The 23,938-nt window shown below is 41.1% G+C and overlaps 1 protein-coding gene across 6 annotated transcripts in view; it reads right to left on the reverse strand.

Annotated features, from left to right (window-relative positions):
- Positions 1 to 23,938, reverse strand: part of CNTNAP5 (contactin associated protein family member 5) — an 801,874-nt gene that overhangs the window by 81,567 nt on the left and 696,369 nt on the right. For 5 of the 6 annotated variants that reach the window (XM_027056014.2, XM_027056013.2, XM_053214870.1 and 2 more), the window contains one exon: positions 19,285 to 19,509. In XM_027056014.2, the coding sequence (XP_026911815.1) occupies positions 19,285 to 19,509 (225 nt within the window). Of the gene's footprint in view, positions 1 to 2,865; positions 15,998 to 19,284; positions 19,510 to 23,938 lie in introns of those variants that run through there. The other variant, XM_027056016.2, reaches the window with a different exon arrangement.

The following is a 23,938-nucleotide window of genomic DNA, read 5'->3' on the forward strand; positions in this document are numbered from 1 at the left end:
ATCTAATGTGGGAGTTGTACATTGCACCATGTTCTGGAGATGGTACCTTAAGGCAGTGGTTTTCAAAGTGTGGTCCCTAGACCAATACCCTCAGCATCACCTGGGAATCTGCTAAAAATAGAATTCTGTAGGCCCCATTGTAGACATAACAAACCAGAGATTCTCAGAGTGGGGCCCATCAGTGTGTGCTTTAAGGAGGCCCGCGGGTGGCTCTGATACCCACTGAAGTTGGACAGGCATTACCTTAGGATGAAAGAAAATGCTGGTGGGAGAAGGAGATGTAGATAGGTGTCCAAATCACTGGGCTGGAGATCAGATAACCTGAGATCTACACCAAGCTCTGTTGCTCAGTCTCATGCATATACACATACCACTTCAGCTTTCTGTGCCTCTATTTGCTTACCTATAAATGGAGTGGACCCACAGCCTTTCTAACTTATTCAGGTATTAAGGTAGGTTGTATGAGTGTCTCCAAATACAGATTTGTGTTTCCTGTAAAGAACTTACACACCCTTGCCTGTGGCCATGAGACTGGTGTTGCCCTGGTTCGTATTGGGCTCGACTATCTGACTTGCTTTGGCCAAAGTGCCTATGAGCAGAAGCTTTAGGAAGCAGTGCATGTTTCCACAAGGATGCTTGCTTTGCCCCTCTACCATAGAAGAGAGAGTCCTAAATAGAACTATGGATTCAACCTGGGCCTCCCAATGAGATGGCACATGGAGGAAAATCACAGAAGCTGAGCCACAGCCAGAGACATCATGTGGACATTTGTCCTTGTGAGTCACTAAGATTTGGGCTGCGTCTGCTGTGACAGTAAGATTAACGTGGGTATTGTGGACAGATGAGAAGACATAATGCACATAAAAACCTACTGAATAAATTTGAGGGGCCACCATATTTCTGGGGAGGATTTCAAAGACTGAAAACAAGAAGCCAGGCAATCTAGGGGCAGCCCTGATGGGATTTTCCTAACTGTGCCTCTTTAATGAGATTGCTACCTTTGCTTTTCTCTCTCTCTTTGTGTCTTGTTCGCTCTCCCTCTTCCCCCTCCTATCTCTCCTACCTTCCATGCATTTTCACTTTGGTTTTCTCCTTACTTCCCTAGCTGATGTGAAGAGTAGGGCTGGGGATGAAACAGAGAGAGAGGGCAGACATTCCCCTCCTGGTTCCTAATCAGGTCTTGATTTAGATATCATTCCAGAGAAGAAAATCATTATTCTCCCAAAGAATGATAAGATCAGCCCAAAGCACTGGAATACTGATTCTAAATGGATACAATTACCCAATTATTAGGACGGTGAGATCGCTAATTCTCAATTTTTAAAAATGCCTCAAACACTTGAAATCACGTTTACCTTCTGGGTAAACAAACAAATGGACTAAGGTCTTAATAGAAGTTATAGTAGCAACAGCTTGACTCTAGGTGTGTAACAGGACAAAGGCATGTGAATGATGTGTGATGTGTACTAACAGAGGTTCTAGGACTTTGTCTAGACCCAGCCCATTTCTACACTGGGGAGAACCTTCTCCCTTCTGGGTAATTCTATCAGTTTACAAATCAACAGTCATGTTGTTCTAAGGCCCTAAGTTGATATGCAATTACACCTCCCAAGCTAACATCCCTACAGGAGAGGCCTAATAAATAAGATAGAGCGTATATAGGAAAAGCATGGGGACCAGGAAAAGAAACGTCAAGAAAAGGACACTTGATAAGTATGCAGCTTTATGGGGGTGAATTACCACAGGTAGAAAAGCTTGTGGAACATGTAGACTGGTGGTGTGGATTTTTCCTTGCTATTCTTCTTTTGTCCCTCATTCTGATTCTGAATTGTTTTGTTTTTTTTTTTTTTTTACTTTTTCTTTTTTAAATTAATTTAATTTATTTTTTTATTTTATTATAATAATTATTATTATTAATTATTATTTACTCTTTTGCTCTTATGGCTTCCTGTGCTTGCTTCATTTCTGCTTTTATTTATTTCCCTTAATTCGGTAGTGTCTAGTCTGGTTTTTAAATTTAGCCTTGAAGCTGGAGGATTAAATCACTCAAACAAATCTCGATTCATCAGATCGTACTGACCAACTATTACTTTAAAGTCAACTTTAACTCTATCCTTGGTCGAATGCTGATTTAAGTGAGTGTTCCATTAACAGCATCATCAACTGTGTACTGATTTTTCTTTAAAAAAACAAGTGTGATGAAACTCTGGTGACAGACGATTAAAATCTCCAACAAATCTCAGGTCACTGGGTTCTAACAGGCCCGTACTGCCATTTTATTAATTAGGAATTTTACCAATAGAAAACAGGAACCCCCAGTGGTGATGTTGGGGAGCTAATGTGGCTAATGTAAAAGCTTAACTAAGCTTTCAATCATTCAATCAAGTAATAATTTAGTGACTGTGTACAATGGGCTGAGCTTCATTCTGGATGCCGGAGATACAAAAGACAAACTTTGTGATCGCCAGAGCTTATGTTCTGGTTTTGATGACAGGCAACAAACAAATGTATAATATGTATAATAAGATGATGAAGGAACACTTAGCAGTGTAGAAGGCAGAGAGAGAGAAGTAGGGCCTGACTTGCAGACAGGGTGGGCCTTCTATTGCAGCCTGTCATCTAGGAAGGACTCTAAGGTCAGATGCCACTCACAGGGCCTAAATGAAACTGAGCCATTCATCAACAATGCCGTCAGTTCAGGAGACTGACTATTCCATCACTACAGAGTGCCCTCAGTTCCCCTGATGATCACTATTCCCACCCCAAAGTTAACCATTATTATGATTTCTCCTAGCAGAGATTACTTCTTCACATTTTTAAAATTCATAAACATTGAAATCATAGAGATACACTTTTTTTATATTTGTGAGATTCACCAGTTGTGTTTGATGCACACTTGTCATTCTTTCTTATTGCTTTGAGTGAATATATAAAAGTACCTAGTTTTTAATGCCCCCCCCAAAAGACTAGAAATGTGGTAGGCAGACCCCAAGATGGGCCACATGTCCAACCCTTGAGTGTAGGTGAGGACCCGTGATTTGCTTTTAGCAAATAGCTGGCAAAGGTGATGAGATATCTTTTCTGGGGTTCTATGTTGCGATACATCCATTTATGTAACTGTTGGTGTTCCCCTACTGGCTTGCAGAAGTAAGCTATGAAGGGCTATAGAGAGTTCCATGTGGCCAGGACCTGTCAGTGCCTTTAGGAGCTGAGAGCAAGGTGCAGTGAACAGCCAGCAAGAAACTGGGATCTTCATCCTAAAACCTCAAGGAACTGAGCTCTGCCAACAGCCTGAGGAAGCTTGAAGCAGTTCTTTCCCTGGTGGAGAACCTGGTAAGACCACAGCCCACCTACGAGACTCTGAGCAGAAGACCAGATACACTGTGCTGCACTCCTGGCCCAAGGAAATAGTGGGATAAGAAATGTGTGCTCTTCTGAGCCACTAACTTGGAAATAGAACTGAAAACTAATATAAGAACCCAGATCTCTGGCTTTCTCACACAGCGACTTCTATTCCTTTGTGTTGCTTCAGGTAAAAGAAAAATCCTATAAACAACTCAACATTATTTCTCCGTAATCCATTTTCAACAATAACCAAATGTGGCAAATGCAAATCATGAAGCACATTAGTCGTGGTTCAATCATTTTCAATCTACAGTGGTCCGTCCCTTACCTTTAAAAAGCCATTTATTAATTGGTCAGACACAAATGAGAAAACGAGTGGAAACAGCTAAGGTTGGCCATCTCGGGGCATTTCCTGGGAAGAATGATCTTAGAGGAGGAAAAGAAGAAAAGAAAACGGGGGTTGTATGTTTTCAAGATGCTATTTTCAGCGTGTATTTCCCACAGATGCATCTTAAGTACTTTGGAGCAATGCCAACCAGGGTGCAATGCAGATATAAGTCAATATCATTACAACACAGGCACTTAACAGGAAGACATAACTGATGCAATTCACCTGCTCGCACGAGAAGAAAGCTCGCCCGTTCTGGGGGAATAAGTTTCTGATACCCCGTTTCTATTCCTTTTCACTTTTGTCCTTGATTTATTGCCTTTGCCCAGCTTCAGCATGACAAAGGCTCCAGCTTTCAGCACAGAATGATATTCCAGACTCCACTAAATATATTTGTAAGACAAGGGCAGCCAACAAAATTAAACTGCCGGCACAAAGACCGGCTGTTATTTAAAGCTAGAGAGAGATTATGGGGGATTATTACTTTATCAAAAAATATTTCAGCTACGAACCCAGTGCTTATTTCTCCAGTACTTTGGCTGTGTGCTAATTCATCTCCCACCTTGCACGGATTTAGTCTTTCATTGCCAATTTATTGGAAAGCTTGACAAATGTCGGTGGCCTATGGTCCAGGACACCCAGGCTTACTTAGTTATTGCTACAGAGAGCTGGAAATCGGGACCTTCAAAGGGGATTTACGTGTGCTGTGTCTTTGATTTTTATTGTCGCGCTTTCATTTCTTTGAACCATCAGGCATTTCATCTTTAATCTCGTTTGTCTTTTAGGGGCCCCACCTAAGGATGGCGACACAAACAATCAAAATCCGACAGCAGCAGTACCATTATGGAGCTGATGACTTGGTCCTGGTTTTTCATCTACGGTTTTTAAATGCAGTATTTTATCTGTTTCAAATTGTCTCTCTTTTACGATACCTTTCCTTGGCCCCTTCGTATACCTTGAGAAGAAAAATACATATCAAAATTAGAGATAAGAGGCTAAGAGAAATCCATTTTTATTATCTGCTATTTCTTAAGGTTTTTCGCTCATTTTAGCTTCATGCTTTTAAGTAAAGTCGTTATCCAATTTAATTTATTCTCCTTGATTCTTAGCTGCACTTTAGTGCACCATAAAGATATGACAGTGAACTCTTTTGAAGATGAACCATTAGAATATGCCTCTAAAAAGGCTCTTTTGCTTGAAAAAAAATGTGCCCTGTTTTCATTAAAAGCTCTCAAGATTTCACACGGAAAATCCTATCTATAGTGGCAAAGTATGTAGCGGCCCCCAAATGGTGCTAGGCCTGTGCTGAGTCCTTGAATGACTGTGATAGCTGTGGATCCAACAAGTTAACAGAGACTGTGACAGTTTCTGTTAACAGACTCCTGCAGAAACCCATTAGAAGGGTACTTAACATAGTCTTTGGGAGGGAACCAGAATGCTTCCCAGAAGTGACATTACACTTAGCCTCGAAGAAATGAGAATTTGCCAACAAAGAGGAGAAGATGGGGAAGGAAAGAATGATTCAAGTAAAGGTACAAGATGTATAAAGACCCAGAGGTGAAACAGCGTGATGCATTCAACCATGGGGACATAATTCAATATGGGGAAAGGGGACAGTGGGGTGTGAGAATAAGAAGAATTAGAACTTCACAGGAAAGCAAGACCTAGGGTTGAACAGAGTTTGGAACTTAGCCCAAGGGCAGTCGGAGAGATCAGAAATGAGTGACATGAATATATTTGAATTTTAAAAAGGATCAGCCTGGTCAGAATAGAGAAGGAATTCAATGGACAAAGGCATGGAGGCTGGGAGAAGTATTTGGATACTGTTGCAGTAATTTGATTCTGAGATTAGGGTGGCCAGAGCTTAGATGACCATAGTGTGAGCGTACAAAGTTGACAGATATAAGAGACCAGGGAAGTAAATGCAATGCGATGCAAGAAGGTTGAGTAAAGCTTGGTGATTGATGCAGGGGGGTAAGCGGGGTAGGAAAGAGGAAGTCATGGGTGAAGCATGTCTCTGGTTGGGTGAATACAGAGCACTTCTTTGAGAAAGGGAAGACTCACGCAAGGGAAGATCTACCTGTGTGCATGTGTATGTACATGCAGGCATGTGCGTGTCTCTATGTGTGTGCGTGTGTGTATGTGTGTACACATGTCTGTGTGTGTGTGCGTAAGTGTCTATATGTGTGCGGTATGTGTCTGTGTGTATTGCATGTGTGTTGGGAGGTGAGGTTAATGTGGAGCTTCCGGTGTCTACGGGATAGCCAATTAAAGATGCCCTCCTCAAGCAGCTGGGACAATTTTCGTAAAGCCGAGAAGATCTACATAATCCCTAAAGTCATGAAAATGGATGACATCTCAGTGCAAGTGTATCCTTCATCCAAGAAAAAGCTGGAACTGCCACAGGAAAGCCAACATGTAAAGGGCAGGTTGAGGATGCAGCATCCACACAGAAGGCTGAGAAGAGGTAGCCAACACCATAACATGTTGTAGCAAACCCACAGAAGGTAAGGCCTGAAAGAGATCTGGTGATGAGGCCGCCTCTTAGTGGTCTTGGCATGGGCCATTTCAATAAAGTGTGCTTAACTGTTAAGAAAAGTAAAACCATTTGTTATACTGAATATTTCCAATTAAATTATGTCACTCATTTATTCTTCCATACACTCATTATAGGACTTAATTCACTAATTGAAAACATGGAAATGGGGCATGGACTCAACTGTGTAGATAATCATCTAAGGAGCCTTCAACCAATATCCTTTACATATTTATATGTGCTTATATGTATTTACTAGAGGGGGGAGAACTAGTTTTTTATTAACAAAACATTCAAGCAATGGATTTATTCATGCATTTAATTACTGTTTATGAAAATAATACTTTTTAAAAGTCAAATAGTATAGAAAGACTTAACAAGAGACAGCAACTCCTGGCCCACACTTTCCTACTCTGGGCCCTCCTCCTCCTGTGTAGTGACTTTTAGTTCTATTGGTTTTTTGTTATTTTATTTCAACTTTATTTTATTAAATATATTGCTATTTTTTGATTTATTAATTTAAATATTATATGTTGCCTTCCCACAATGACAGATGAGGAATTACCTTTCTTGGACCCAGTCACATATGGCTCCAATTTTGGATAATTTACAATTTTGCTTAGGTTGGTTTTCAAAGTCCACATCTTTGTGTCTGATGTCAGTATCACCCTTTGCTGGTATCTTTCACTTGTGTATTTTCTCTAAGAGCCACTCTCCAAAAGCCCTCTGTCAGTATACCTTATTCAAGACCAGGTTTTCTCAGCCTCAAAGGTACGGATATTCTGGTCCAGATAATTCTTTGTGTCCAGTGATGGGGGGGGGGGCGACAGGGGGAAGGGAGGCTGTCCTAGGTCTTTAAAATATTTAGCAGCATCCTTCACTTCTATCCACTACATACCAGTAGCACTTCTCATCTTGACAACTAAGAATGTCTCCAGATATCACCAAATGTCCCCTGGGGGGATGCAAATATGCCCAGTTGAGAACCATGGGTCTAGACTAACTGGTCACCAGGATTTCTGCATATTTCTTATCCTGAAATTACCTTGCTTGTTCTGTGGTGGGTGACGTTTCCTGGAGCCCATACCATTCTTTTTTAAATATGTCTTTCTTTGGGTGAAGTACATTGTAGCAGGAAGCCTCTATCATGGTCCCATGGGTTCCTGCCTCCTAGTCGTCACACCTTCATGTGACCTCCTCTCACATCATCAGCAGGGGTCCCTGCTGAATTCAGGTTCTGAAAAGAGTCCATTCTCTGTCTTAGGTACTCTCTCTTTTATGTATTTCTCTCTCCTTTTCTCTCTGTCTTTATCTCTTTTTCTCAACTTCTTGCCATCCCTTATCACTTTCTCTTGACTGACATGCTGTCTGTGAAGCCCTATGGAAAAGTCAAGAACAAATAACTGAAAGCCCCTGTCAACAGTGACAAGACGGAGCTAGGAAGCAGATTATCCAGTCCCTTTGGACTACTGCAGGCCAAGGGGTGTGACCTCATGAGAGACCATGAGCCAGGAACATCCAACTAAGCCAATTCCAGATTCCTTGACCTCTCACAGAACTGTATAAAGGGGTACATTTTTGCTGTTATAAAGTGTTAAATTTGGGGGTGTTTTATTTATACAGCCTTAGATAACTAATACATGCATATCAAGTAGCATTTTTTTAATGTATATTTATTTTTGAAGGAGAGAGAGACAGAGTGTGAGCAGGGGAGGGGCAGAGAGAGAGAGGATGACAGAATCTGAAGCAGGCTCCAGGCTCTGAGCTGTCAGCACAGAGCCCGATGAGGGGCTCGAACTCACAGACCATGAGATGATGGCCCGAGCTGAAGTCGGACACTTAACTGACTGAGCTACCCAGGTGCCCCGTATCTTAAGGTGTTTAGGGAGTCTTAAACAATGACTTGGAATACCTCTTCTCTTTTATGTATAAAATTGTTTGCATTGCTCCCTCACACATGACTAATAATTTGACTAAGTATAGCATTCCAGTTTGAACACCATTTTCCCTTAGGCTTGTGAAGATGCTTTTCCAACATCTTCAAACTTCCAGTGGTTTTGTTAAGAGATTCTTTGCTAGCTCAAGTCTGATCCTGTCTTTAGCAAAGTTAGGGTTGCCTTTGCTTTGGTGTGTGTCTTCTGGGCTGGAGAGGAAAGCAAATTTTTACAGCCGATTTCTTTCATTCTATAAAGTATTTTTCACTACATCTTTGCTAATGTTCTCTCCTCCTCTATTCTCCCTTTCTGTAATTCCTTTTACGTAGTGAACATTATGTTTTGCTCTCTAATTTCCTCTTTTGTCTTCATATTGTCCACATTTCTGTATTTTTGTCCAACTCTCTGGGAGATTTCTCAAATGTTATCTTCCAATTTCTAGAATGTTCACAATTTGCTACATTTCCGAGAGTTCTTTCTTATTGTTTTACAGTTTCATTTTAAAGCATCATATTCTTGTTTCATGGATTTATATATTCTCCTATCTCTCTGAAATACTAGATTTTGAATGCTTCTTCCCCCTCTTGCATTATCCCTGTTTTCTCCACTTATCTGTGTTTATTTACCTGATCTTTCTCTTTCATCTTGGAGGTTTTATGGAAATGTCTGATGGTTGTGGTAAGTCATGGTCATCTGTTCACAATTGTGACTCAGAACTGCATACTGGATTGAAGATTCCATGTGCATGGGCTGAGTGTGTCAACAGGTGGGATTCTCTGATAAGTAACCATATCGGTAAATCATTCCTTTCAATGAGGACATCCCTAAATTCTAGTTATCCACATATTTTTATTTTATTAGTTTTATTTATTTATTATGAGAGAGAGAGAGAGAGAGAGAGAGAGAGAGAGAGAGAACATGTGTGAGTAGGGAGAGGGACAGAGAGAGACAGAGAGAAAATCCCAAGCAAGCTCCGCATGCTGTCAGCACAAAGCCCAATGTGGGGTTCAAAGCCATGAATCATTATATCATGACCTAAGCCCAAATCAAGATTCAGATGTTTAATCAACAGAGCCACTCAAGTGCCCCATCACATATATTTTTCATGGGTCCGTTCAGTTCCTCGGTAGGGAAACCCTCTCATATCCTGCATGAAGAGAGAAAGGCTTCACTGTAAGAGCTCTTGGAAAAAGGGACAAATGAGGCCCCAAGTGTACAAAATGCCATGTCATTTCTCTCTTTAACCCTGTCTCTTGATCTCACCCTCAGCTTTAGAAACTCTTGTTCAATTTCTATATGCTACCAAATGTCTGGTCTTCCCAAGGAACTTATCTTCCCAGATAAGGAAACTGGATTTAAGGTCAACAGTTCCCTGCAAAAACTTCTCATTTTCTCCTGACTTCACTCCTCATGCCAGAATCCATGGTGTGCAGAACGGCCAGGCCTCAGCCTGTCCCATGACCCCTTCCCATTACCATGCCTTCGTAGTGACCTGGACCAAGCCAGCTTTCCTCCTCCATTGCTGTTCAGCTTTTAAAAATGTATTCATATCTCTTACCCATCCTGAGCTCTATTCTGTTCTCTTTGTCTTTTTAAGTTCCTATCTTTTTTTTTTTAATTTTTAAATTTGCTTATGTAATTGTAGAGGAGTCTAAGAAGAGAACAACAATAAACTTGTGCATCTATCCTCATGTTTACATAAAAGCATGCATTTATTATACGGGATTTTCCTCAACCAGAAAAATTCTGTTGAGCCCTATTCATTACATTAAGATCACTTATTCCGAGAAACACACACTTACCCATGTGCTCTTTATGTCACATGACTATGACTGTCAAATTTAGGTGGCTGGTCTTACTACAGGAGCTCTAGCTGTACAGGGCAACTCGCATCACAGAATTTGGCATCAATAAAGAATGCTGGTTTATTTGTTTGTTTGTTTGTTTGTTTGTTTCCACTAGAGAGTCCTGTGGAAGTCAGGTGCATCAAAGTACAATTTGCCAAACAGAAGGAGCTATCTGGCACCCCTTCCACCAGCAGTGTATTTCCAAATATCCCACGGGGCTGTCCTCCGTCTCAACTGTGCCATCCTTTCTGTCTGGCCCATCATTTAAACAGAGTTTTGGAAGCACCACAGGGAGTGAATATGGCATTCCTGACACAGCACGCTCCCTCCACAAAAGTGAAAGCAAACACCAGAGAGAAAACAGCAGGTTCCATTTTGAGTCGTGCCCAGAACAATGAGAGGTCACAGAACAGAGCGGAACAGTTCACAGGCTAAAAAGAGACCAGCGGGGTTTGATTTTCAGCCTCACTGGTTCAATGCTGTGTCTTCTCGGACAAGTTACTTAATGTTTCCGTGCCTAAGTTTCTTCATCTGTAAAATGGGAAATGTTAGTACTAACTCCACAGCCATTGTGAAACGGATTAAATGAACTAATCGTAAGACTAAAATCACTAAAACTACATCTTGGCACACATTAAGCACTTGGCAAGAATTAGCTGCTATCAGTTGCTTTTGGGCCGGGAGATCATGGAAGGTCTCCAATGGGTGGTGTTAGAAATTGACTGGACTCCTCATAAGGCTGAAACCCTGCTCACCATGTCTCCAGCGCAGCTTTATAATAGGGGATTGGATTTCCAGGACCCTCATTTCTAAACTTTGAGAGGATAAGTTACTTATTAAAGTGGAAACACATCTCCAATAACTCTGAATGAAGAGAAATAATGATAATCCAAGGCCTACTTGCTTCACAAAAGGTAATTAACTGCACAGAGAACTGAATAAACCCAGAGCTTGGGCTTTCTGCTGACTGTTTCACATCTCAAGATGTAAGTATTTACAGATAAAGTGCTCTAAGAAGAATAAAAACATGTCTTTTCTCTGAGAAAAGCTTTCTTCACACAGACTTCAACTACTTTCTTAATCCTTAAGCCCCTAATTAGAGTTCTAGTCCAAAAGCTAACCATCCAGTTCCCTGGTCTCTCCAGCCCTGGCTTTAAAAAAATCAAGGTGGCTCAATCACCAGCCAGTGCTTTGCTCTGTCTTATAATAACCCTTCTTTGTATTTATCCCCAGATCTTTAATCTGAGTTCCTTCAAACCTTTTACTACAGGATTTTATTAATCCTCAACAACACTGCTGTGCAACCCTTGACCAATGCAATTATCCCAAATTTACAGATGAAGAAACTAAGGCACCAAGCGCACGCCTTTTCTCTTTTTACAAACAATGAAGCACAAGACCAGACAATAATTCTCTGGATTCTCATAGTACAGTCGTAAGCAACCAGCCTTGCTGGAAAAAAATAAACAGTTGCTCAATTCTTGGGAAATTTCTAAAAAGGTTTTTAAACTGGGAAAGTACAGAGATCTCAAAGGGCCGCAGAAAATAAAATAAAAGAATGCCAGCTCCCCAGAGCCCCAATGTCCAAACAACCCTGCCTCTCAGAAGTATGTCACAGGTGACAGAATGGAATCTCAGGAAGAACAGAATTAAGCATGCTAATAATTTATATTCATGCCCATATTTACTTGGATCATGATGGACTGAGAAGAAGTGTCCTCTGTCCCCCAATAGCCCCACTGTTATCACATGGACTCTGGGGGACGTCCCCGACACTTGCAAGACATAATTCAATCCAAGGCCAACTCTTTGCTGAGTACTCTGCTGGATGCTGACCTTACAAAGATGAATTGTACCTGGAACCCAATGTTGAGAATCTCCCCGATTCAATGACACCATATTTGTTCTTCTATTATGAGCACCTTGGACAGCATTTAGCACATGGGAGCTGTTGTGAACTGAATGTATGTGTCCCCCTCAATTCCATAGTTGAAGCCCTAATCCCCAGTGGGACTGTATTTGGAAAGAGAGCCTGTAGGAATGTCATTGCAGTTAAATGAGCTTCTAACGGTGGGACTTTGATCCAATAGGATGAGTGTCCTTTTCAGAGCACACTCCCTTTCTCTCTCAGGCACATAATACTAAGGAAAGGCCATGTGAACTCACAGTAAGAAAGGAGCCACCTACAACTCAATGAGGCAGCTCTCGCCAGACACCAACCCGGCTGGTGCATTGATCTCAGACTTCCAGTCTTCACAACTGTGAGAAAATAAATTTCTGTAGATTAAACCACGCAGTCTGTGGTATTTTGTTGTGGCAGCCCTGGCAGATAAATGGAGGAGGTATTAAATAAATGTTTGCAGAGTTAATTGCATTTTGTATTTTTGGTTACCCTGAATTCCATACTAGTCTTTGATTATTGCTCTTCATGCAGGGGCTTAGAGCATTGACTCAGTAGCTCTGTTCTTCTTGTTTTGGCTTCCTCGATGCTGGCACTTGCCGTCCAGCCAGCTCCACAGCCAGGGTGTGAGGTGGGAGTTTCCAAGAGTTTGACTATGTCCCTCAGTTGTATCTTGCTGGGCCTGGTCATACAGTGAGTCCTGTGAATATGTCCTGCTTTTCGGTTATTTTATGTCTGTCTGCCTGTCTGTTTATCTTTATTTCAGAAACATCAGACAAGTTCTGCAAAGGTCTAGTTCAGAGGGCATCTGAGAAAGCCATTCTTAAAGTTTTCTTTTTTTAATTTTTTGTTTTCATACTTGTGTATATCGAAAGCAAATGCCTGTACCTAATGACAGCAGCTAAGGTGCAGGCTGGGGACCCTCTGCCTCATCTTTCTCCTTCCTCAGGGTAATGTCACCCTGCTCCACCATTAGATGCTCTGCCTCTAAGCAATGGGCGATTTTCATGTCCTTTTCGGATGAAATTTTAATCTCTGTTATCCCGAATCCCACCTTCAACATTCATGTTCTGCCCACCCAAGCACGCAAATAATTCATATTATGATTATCAATAAGAAAATACAATGTGTTTTGTACTTTACAGTCCATGAAGCACATCTTCTTACATTTTCTCATTTGATCTTTGTCTTAGCCTGATCGAACTGCTATAACAAAATACTGTAGACCAGGTAGACCAACCAGCAGGAATGTATTTTCTCACAGTTCTGGATGGCAGCAAGATCAAGGTGACAGCCAGTTTAGTCGCTGGTGAAGACTTTCCTCCTGGTTTGCAGATGGCCACCTTCTCACTGTGTCCTCACATGGCAGAGAGAGACAGAGACAGACAGAAAACTCTGCTGCCTCGTCTTTTAAGGACACTAGCCATAGCGGATTGGGGCTCTCCCCTTCTAACCTAAATTAACCTTAACTTCCTTCTCACTCAAAATACAAGGAATTGGGGCTTCAACATATGGATTTTAGAAGGACACAATCTTTTTTTTTTTCTAATTTTTTTAATGTTTATTTTTGAAAGAGAGAGACAGAGCATGAGTGGGAGAGGGGAAGAGAGAGAGGGAGACACAGAATCCAAAGCAGGCTCCAGGCTCTGAGCTGTCAGCACAGAGCCCAATGTAGGGCTCAAACGCATGAGTCATGAGATCGTGACCTGAGCTGAAGTCAGACACTTAACCCACTGAGCCACCCAGGCGCTCTGAAGGACACAATCTTCATGGACTGATGAGCATACCACAAAATAAGAAATCTACAACATTGGGCTGCCTGGGTGGCTCAGTCAGCTAAGCCCCCGACTCTTGATTTTGGTTCAGGTCACGGGATCAAGCCCTCATCAGGCTCCATGCTGAGCATGGAACCTGATTGAGATTCTTTCCCTGTCTGTCCGTCTCCCCTGCTTGCATACTATCTCACTCTCAAAATAATTAATAAACATTTAAAAAAGAGGGAGAGAGAGAAATCCACAACAAGGGAGAGAAGAAAAATAAGAAAGATGACCTAGATCCAGTTTTATTCATCATACCTCTATTTCTTCTCTCAGACCCCCACCTTGGTCAGTGGATTAACTGTCTGATACTAGAGATGCCATTTGTGCCTGCCCATATCTTTGACTTTCCTCTAAGAGGACACGAGGAGGAGGGATTCTTGACTGCCCTCTCAAGGTCATGGTGTGGCATAACCACATTAGTCTGAAATGGAGGAGAGCTGCCCAGCAGGACCTGGCTGGTATGTCCTCCCAGCAAGAGATTATTGGAAAGCCCAGAAATGATGAAAATGCACCAACCAAAACAGTCCTGCAGATATCAAAAGACTTTTGGGAATTTGAAGTTCAAAAGCAGCAAAGTGTTGCTTAACATAAGCCAGAGACTGAAGTGGTCACGGTCATGCTTTTGGAGGTATGCTTTTCTCAGGCTGTTTATTGGGGCTCCTGCTACTCTGAGGTACTCAGGTATATGCTGGTGTCACAAAGGGAGTGTTAGGAGGCAGAACTAAACTTTGAAAGTCTTCCACAAGAAAGCAGTGAGAAGCTGAGAGTAGTCTAGGGTCAAGCCAGCCCTGGCCAGCAGCTGTTGAAGTCTGTACTTTGAAGACGCTCCCTCTCTGGATTCCTCCTTATCCCTGTCTCCCTTGAGTCACTCTGTTCAAAATGTAAAGTGTCTGGGTTCATCATTATTCCCTCCAAGGTGTGTGCAATCACAAATGCAGACAGTGAATCCTTATGAATGTATATGTTAAAAAAAAAAAAGTTGATAAAAAGAAAATGCTGAGGCAAAGTCAGGCAAACCGTTTGGTGCCGGAGGGCAGCAGAACAGCCACCAGGGGAAGGTGACCTGGGGCCCTGTTTGGATGTTGTACTCAAATGATTTCACCATAGATTGATGGCCTTAGACTTAGCACATATTCTCAATTTGATTTTTTTATTTTTACTATCAAGGGGCCAAGAAGGACACGCAATGAAAGAGTAGAAAGGGGAAATGATTGGGGGAAAAACATATATATATATATATATATATATATATATATATATATATGTTTCACATGCAATGGAAATAAAATGGAGACAATGAGAAACAGTCAAAGAAACCTCTCATTTTATTAAACAATGATCTAATGTCTGCCTAGAAAACACTTCTCTTTCATGGCCCAACTCAAGGCTCACTATCTCCAAGAAGCCTTTTGTTACCCTCCTTCCCTCATTCTATCTGGAACAGACTCTACCCCACATCTGTGGCACATTGTTTTCCTTGTTTGTTGTGCCTCTGTCCCCAGACTAGATCCTGGAAGGCAGAACAGGATCCTGTCTGAATCTGTCTCTCCTGTACATAAAATAGTGCCTGCTCCCTGATAGATGCTCTGTGAATATTTATCAAATGACAAGTTTGAAGAACTCCATAGAACTGTGCAGGAGGTACAGCCATCCTTCAGTGAAATGCTGTGGAATTGAAATGTACACTCCCATTACCTTCTCTGGACCCTTTCCTCCTTCATCTGCCCCTTCTCTCCCAGCTGCCATTTCTCTGAGAAGTGGCCTTCTGCCCAAAGCTCCAGCCCATCAGACCACAAACAACCTCACTCTCCTAAGGTCTCCCTAAACCCAAATGCCTCCTTTTCTTTCTCTAATCTTCCATCCAAGAAATGAAAATTCTTTTCTTCCTTTAGGAAAAAGGACATGTTTTCATTTGAAAAGACAGCAGCGGCTTAACCTGAATAAGTCTCTGGTTGGCGAAACTTCAAGAAAAATGATGAAGGGCATAGGAAGGATTCCAAACGTGCCAACCAAACCCCCGCCAGAGGGAGACTCAGAAGCATGACTTGGAGTCCCACTGCTCTTCTCTCCTCTGGCCCGAACACCCATATTAAATAGATTTGCAAGCCAAGGATTTTGTTCAGTATTTACACAGTTTATCCACCTGTCTCCACTCCCTGGCTTCTTAACTCACAGTACTGAAACGGGGGCCATTTTGTACGACATGGCCGTGGGCATTTTCTTCGTCCTGGGAAGAACAAAAAGGACTCCTTTTAACAATGATCTTCTCATCATGATTTCCACCAGATTCCCAGAGGTGTCTTAAATCAAAGAAAGGTGAAGAAACCTGTACTAACAGAAAACGCTTAACTTCATCGCAGAGAGGTGTGAGTCAGTCTTATAAAATCTTTCCACAGAAAGACTTTCCCTAGTTAACCCTTTCCTGTCTTTGTTCACTTAATTCTTTTTTTTTTTATAAGCTGTAGGTATTCTTACCATTAGTATTTTCAGAAGTTATATTTCTCACTGAAGTCTATCAAAGTCTTAGTAAAAGTACCCCTAGCTCCTCACTAAGCAGGGTCCCCATTTGACTCCCTGGAAGTTAGGTCAGCGGCCTGATACCGTGAGCATACTGGGAACAAGTTGTACCAATACCAAATTTTAATTCCTCATAAAAGTATTTCAAAGACTGCAAACACAGCCCCAGCAGAAAGAAATATAAATGTAAGACTACACAGGAAGGGAACAGAGAATAACAAAATCTCAGACTTGGAAAGGAATTCAGAGGTTCTTTTTCTCCCTCATCCACTGCCAGAATTCTTCTTATGGTTTCTCCAAAAAATTGTCATTTAATTACTGTCTGAAGACCTCTGATGGCAAGGGATTCACTCTTGCTCAAGGCATTTGCCCTATTATATAACCCCTGAATTCCTAGGAGATTCATCCTCAAAGTTAGACAATATCTAACTTGTAGTTAGGTTGCCTGAGAAATCTGGACAACTTCATTCCCTCATGTACCTGGACTGTCCATCAAAAACTGTAAGGCAGTTTCGAGTCTCTCTTTTTCCTTATGGTGTTTAGACAGCACTGCATCCTGTTTATTTTTCTTGTTCTCCACAGTTCCTGATACTGTGCAGTGGGGAATGGGTGGAAGAATTAATGAATGGGGACATATCTCAGCTGTGTCTCTAGGACAAGGAGATGGCAGGAAGTGCCCAGGGTCCTAAATCATGGACTGTCCAGTGTGACAAGAGTTCCGACAGCAATGGGGGAGGTGGTTCTGAAGCAGTGAGGAGAGTGGGGGCATTCCATGACTAGTCCCTGCCTGGCCACTTATCTCTCTTGAAGCCTGAACTTTTAGTCTCTCCCTGAGACCTAAGCTTAAAACAAACAAACAAACAAACAAGGCACAAGTATCTCCTTGCAATTAGCCAAGGCTTAAAGAACATAAATGCCCATAGGGTCAAGTAGAACTTTCACGGAAGTGAGGCTTTAGAGTTTAAGAAAATAAATGATCAGACAGAATTCAAGCATGCCCTCCTAATGAAATAAATTCAATTTATTTAAAGCACATTGTTTCAAAAAATAAATTAACACTCTTCATTTAGAGCTTATGTTTAAGGACATAAAGTATGCTACCAGATTCCAGGAGGGAAGACTGAATTATAGCTCTTTTACTTACTTGCTGTGAAATTTTAAGCAAGTTATTTAATCTCTGTATGCCTTAGTTGCTGGAACTATGAGATTAATACCGCCAATCACATTGGATTATCGTAAGAATTAAGAGCTGTGTACATTAATTAGAATGATGTCCAGAATGTGTGTGTGTGTGGAGAGAGAGAAGGAGAGTATGTGGGGTAGTATTTATGTAATCAGATATACTTATTCCTGTTACGCACTGTCTATATCCACAGATACAACCTGGCAGGTACAAATGGGACATGGAACCACACGTAAGAGATGCTTTGCAGAAAACTTGCATCTCACTGCTCTGTAACTAACTTACTGTAGTCTAGCCACATCACAGCAGGATCGTCTAGCTTAGAGGAAAGATGGCGGGGCTGATTATCAGGAGATCTGGCCTCTGGTCTCAGCCGTGTCCCGAGTTATCTGCCTGGCCTAAGTTAATCAGTTAATCTATGCCTCAGCATCCTCAGCCAGCCTTATTCACCTCACAGAGACATTATGGGGGCAAAGTTTAAGAACTGACATGTTAATATAATGGTTCTAATCATACAAAGGTCTGCTGACTAATAAGAGGTCTAATAACCCATAATGGTTCCTTTCTCTCTTATAGGCTCTTCAAGATCAGATAGTCTTGGAGTGGTCAGTCACCACCCAGGCTCTCTCTCTCTCTCTCTTTTTTTCTTCCCTTGCATTTGCTCTTAGAATAAAATTGTCAGTGGGACGTTGTCATTCTTAATGTACTTCAGGCCTGATTCAACTCGCTCGCCCACCAGGTTTGATCTTTGTGTGAGGCTCACACATCATTCTTTACTTTCAGTGTCATAAATCATCAGAAAGCAAGATGAAGCAAAGAAGAAGACCTGCTACCACTCCCCCAATTCCAAAAAAAAAAAAAAAGTAGAGCAAGAGAAATCGGTCTAAGGTCGAGAGAGGTCAGAGTATGGCTGCATATTCCAATGGCCTTCTATGGCCTCAGCACAGTCCATCCCAGGGATGGTTCTAAAGCCCAGCCTCCTCTCATTACATTGGCAAATTACAAGAGGAGAAAGAACATTTTCTTAATCATGGGAATGTGTTCTTGGAGATCAGACTACTGGGATGGCCACATCTTTGCCCTCATGACCAGTTCTAATACTTGTTCCATCCCTTAGGATTCTGATCGCACATGCTCTTGACCAGGACCAAAAGTCCTGCTCAGTGCTGGCTGGAATTATGTAGTGAGAAAACCTGACTTCCCCTATGCACTGTCAGACTTGGTGTCCTTCAACATCCCTTGCATCAAGTGCGTTCCAGGCCCTATACCCTTCTAACCTTTGCAGATTACATTTTGTGTACATTCTCTTCAAAGTCTGATCCTCAGCACCAAGCCCCGTATTCCAGTGTTTTGACTCACATCTACAACTTCTCTCCAAGACCTAGGCAATCGACTTCTAGGCATACGGCCTGCATTTATACCAATTGTTTTAACGGCCCCCAGTAAAGGAGACTGCAGCAAAGATGACACGATATATGTGATGAGTGTCCTTCCGAAATTCAGATATGCTTATGATCTTCTCCTTTGCACTTAATGGACTCCAGCACAGAATAAATAATAAAGAATTACTGTGACACAGTTGAGGCAAATTAAAGTCAATGCATTTGAGACTTCAGCAATGAATTGATACTGGCCCTGAATACCAATTGCAAGTCATAAAGGTAAAGTACAATCAAGGCTTTGTCTGGAGCTCTGGCATTAAGCTGCCCAGGTGGGACCAAATTTAAGCTGAAATTCTGCAGTGTTCTGGAGGGCATGCACTGTCCCTCAGCCCAACATGACACTTCGTCAGGCTTCATGCTGTCAGTACTCACCATTCCTGCAGAGCAGGACGGCCAGGGAATCCTGAGAAGATGAATTGATGTACAGCAAGAGGCTGGGCGCCTGAGCTGTCACAAAGCTAAATGCAATATTTTCCTTGGATGGAGCCGCATCTGTGTAAATCGCCGAGGATGAGAGGCTTGTATTTTTGGTCACCGGGTAGGGTTCTTGAAACATATAAGTAACTGAAGTGCCAGCCTCAAAAACAGCAGAAACCTCTGAAACATAGAAGAGAGGAACGCACACATTGCCACATTTAGTCGATTATTCAGGCTAGCAATAACTGTTTATTGTTTGCTAAGCAACAAGCACTATGTGAGGTTTTTTTTTTTTACCTGAATTATACAATACGCTTCCCACAATAAGTTCGAAGTGGCAGAAGTCATTACTCTTATTTACAAATGAGAAACACAAGGCTGCAGAGGTTAAGCACCTTGAACAAGGTTGCATAGCTTTAAAAAAGAGAGCTGAGATTTGCAACCTGGAGTTTAGTTCCAGCTTAACATACATTTGCGGTATAACTACCATGTGCCAGGCGGATTTCTAGAGAAGCAAAGATAAACCGCCAGTACCGTAGTGATAAATTTTATTGCGACCTTCCTCGTTTCAAAACTGAGGTTCTAACTGTTCCAGCTAGTGCTTTTCTGGTGTGTTAGGAGGATTGTGAGTGGGTTCTAAGTTACTGAGAATAGGACACTGGAGGAGGCTCTGCAGTAACCCTCTACAGTGTTAGATAAAACGTGAGGATCCATGGAAACAGAAGAGAGAGAATCCATGGAACTGGTAGAAAAGGCATGGGTATTCAACCCCTGGACTCCATTTTTTGGGATGTCTAGGAATTGACATTTGAGTCCAAAAAGAGCCAAGACTTGAGCAAACAGGGCTTCCTATGGGAAACAATTCCTATAGCATCGCACGTTGGATGGAGTTCTGCCGCCACCATGGAGAAAGGCAGCATCTACAAATTTATGACATTCAATTAGCAGGAATGTGCAAGTCACCCACATTCCCTCTATAATATGCTTACTCCAACTGTTACCACTTTAGTTTGGTGGAACTGGCACAGGATTTGGCTTCAGCCCTGGGTCTGGGCTGGATCAATTTCATACTAGCTGTGTGGTCCCAGGCAAGCTAGTGAATCCTGTGGAGACTGTTTTGGCATCTGGTGGATGGGAAGCGTAACACTTACGTCAACTATATTTCTCAGTGGATAAATGAGATATTGTGTGTAGAGCGCTTCTAACAGTTAGCCACTACAGTGTGAACTTACAGACTTTCCATATTAGAAGAGGCTTCAACCTGAACCCATCCCAATTTCCTTCACAAACTATCTGTTTATTGACTGCATACCCAACCCAATGCCGAAATATTTTCTTTCTTTTTTTAGATTTGCATGTGTATTTGTTTATTTTTGAGAGAGAGAGACAAAGCACAAGCAGGGGAAGGGCAGAGAGACAGGGAGAGAGAGAATCCCAAGCAGTCTCGGCCTTGTCAGCATAGAGCCCCATGCGGGGCTCAAACTCACGAACCCCAGTGAGATAATGACCTGAGCCGAAACCAAGGGTCAGATGCCACACTGACTGAGACACCCAGGTGCCCTGAGATATTCTTTTCTTTCAATCAAGGCTGCTCGTAAGTTCTCTTTCAATGTTACTGCTATAGAGTAATATACTATCAAGGCACAGAGGAAAGGTTCCTTTTAGAACAACATAGCTCAGATCTTGCAGCAAACCTTTCCATAAAGATAGCACAATAAACATGAACTCATATTGGCGTGATTGATTTCTTTTTTTTCCTGAATGATATGTGGAATTCACCTAATTCTCCATGAAATTTCTTGATTGAGTTGGTGGCACCTAGAACATAATCAAACCTGGCTTTCCCTTCCTAATTTCATTGCAAATTTGTTCTACCTTTGTGAAAATTCTATAACAGTCTGTAACAGTGCCAAAAAATTAAAGTTGCATATTTATGCATATTGGTGGCAGATTGGGAATACCAGTTCATTTTGACTAAAGGTTCAGAGAAAGTGTTCTGCATTTATCATTCAGGTTACAACATCCGTACTCCTGATTACAAAGATATGCAGCAGAGACTTGTGACAGAGAGGATTCCGGTTAATCATCAGCTTGATTCAAGCACTTTCCTTGAGTGAATTTCCTTGGGGACGCTTGGCCTGCATTTTGAGCTACTATCTCCTCGTTAACAGAATAATGGCTTTTATTTGATGTGTGTGTGTTCAAATATAACTATAATTCAGAGCATTCTGTTATGAATAGCATATTAGATGTGGGCATATACAGATTTCATTTTTTTCCTTATACTTAGGACAGGAAATTACAATGTAAAGCATTTTTAAACTAGAAGTGTCCTACCAAATTTCTGTCTTCCCTTCTCTCCTAACCCCAGATGTAATTATTATTAATGTTTAATTATTTTAATGTTTAATATTTAGGTACTGTCACTTTCAACATAAAACTTCCTTCAGCAAAACACAGGATTCTATTATTCTCAAAGTTTCTTGTATTTTGTAGTCTAAGATTTTAAGCTCCCTGAGTGATTTATCTGAACACACAAAACCACTGGTCTAATTGGAAGAAACATTTTAACTAGATGTGATCATCTAAAACTATACTGATTACATTCTGAGAAGAAAGCTCATGCATCAAACAAAACAAAACAAACCACAATGAGAGGTAGCCTAGAGTCTGATGTGTGTGTGACAGAGATGGTGATTCCCAGGGTTGCGTGTCTCTATGGTCAGAGTAGCCTAATCAGACGGGAAAGAGGAGCTCCACACTGACCAGGAGTAAAGTGTTGAGTGAATTATAAGAAACAGCCGGGAAACATGGTGGCACTGCAGAGAATATATCTCTGAGCCATCTGTGGAGTCTGACGGACTGGGAGCTTGGAACCTGGCTGTGCCCCTTCTCCAACAATCTCATGGGATCCCCCTCAACCTCAGTTCAAAATGTCACCTACAAAGAGGGGTGGATTTAATCTTGTGGTGGGTAGAACAACTGAAAGACATTGTGTAAAAGCAGGACACATGGTAGGAACTCAATGGACAATAGTTGCTCTCAATAATAGGGACACAACTTAGAATGAGTATAAAGGTAATGAGTAAGCCAGTGATCACCTAGAAATTAATCAAGCTGTCATTAATTTGGCAAAACATCCAATTAAAAATAAATGATAAAATTGGCAATTTGAATGGTGAGTGTATATTTCGTAATATTAGACATGTTTAATTTTTCCTATTGCAATGATCCTGTGGATCTGTGTTTTTAATAAGCTCTTATCTTTTAGCAATACATATTGTAATATTTATAGACAAAATGATGTGATATTTGAAGTTTGCTTTGAAATAATAAAGGAGGAGGAGGATGTGAGTGTATAGATGAAATAAAAATGGCCATGAGTTGGTCATTTTTGAAGCTAGATAATGGATGCATGAGGGTTCTGAAACTCTTCTCCCTATTATCATACAGAATTGTTTTTTTCTGTAATAAAAAGTAAAAAAAGAAAGATATGTTGGCAGGAAGGTAAATAATAAATAATTTTTCAACAGGTTTTTGGCAATTGGTAAAAAGTACCTAAATATGCATACTATTTTTTCACTGAAATTCCATTATGGAGAAAAAATCAATACACGTGTTTATCACAGCATTATTTTTGTGCAAAAATTGGAGCAATCTAAAATTCCAAGACAATAATAAGAGCAAGCGCTCTGTAGGACTTTATTTGCCAGGCATTATCCCAAATGCTTTGTGAAGTGCTCGTTAAAATGTTCACCACAATCCTTCGTAAAGGATTTTTGAATTTTCTAATTTTTGGGGTGAGAAAACCAAGGAATCGGGAGGCGAGTTACACAACCAATGCCACACACTGTAGACTGTAGAGGAGCTAGAAGCTGAATTTAGGCAGATCAAGTGCCAGATTGCAGAATGGCACCACTGTTGCTAAGCTAAATTGCTCTGGGGATAGAATGGGTGACACGAGCAGAGGCAACCCCACCAGATGAAATATACTGCAGTCATTAAAACTGATGAATTATATTGAAATGTGTATAAAATGAAATAAAGAAAATTTAGGCATAAAATGTAGATATGAAATGCAGAATTACAGCAGCTAGGTTAAATGCAAAGAAAAGAGCTAGAAGAAAATCAGATTTTCTTTTTAATGCTTGTCTTTGAGGAATTAGATTTTTTATTTTTCTAGATTTCCAAATATATTTCCAGGTAAATTTCCAAATATATTGTCTAACTTTTTAATTGGAAAAAAAAATGACAACAGTATGACAGTTATACCTAGATTCTTCATACAATAGTGGGGGTTGAGGGGGGCTAAAGACAAGCACACATCAATAAATGGTGTTAGAGTAGTTGGATATCCATGGGCAAAAGAATTAAATTGAACCCCTGCCTTACACCAGCTACAAAAATTAATTCAAACTGGATCAAGCTATAAAAACTCTTAGAGGAAACCACAGACATAAATCTTCATGAGATTCAGTTAGGCAATGATTTGTTAGACATAATACCAAACACAATCAACTAAAATAAAACAATAAGAGGAACTGTATGGTATGAAAATGAAAAACTTTTGTGCTTCACAAGGTCTAATGGAGAAAATGAAAATGGGGGA

This window comes from Acinonyx jubatus, chromosome C1 (assembly GCF_027475565.1).
Source record: "Acinonyx jubatus isolate Ajub_Pintada_27869175 chromosome C1, VMU_Ajub_asm_v1.0, whole genome shotgun sequence".
NCBI classification, from domain to species: Eukaryota; Metazoa; Chordata; class Mammalia; order Carnivora; family Felidae; genus Acinonyx; species Acinonyx jubatus.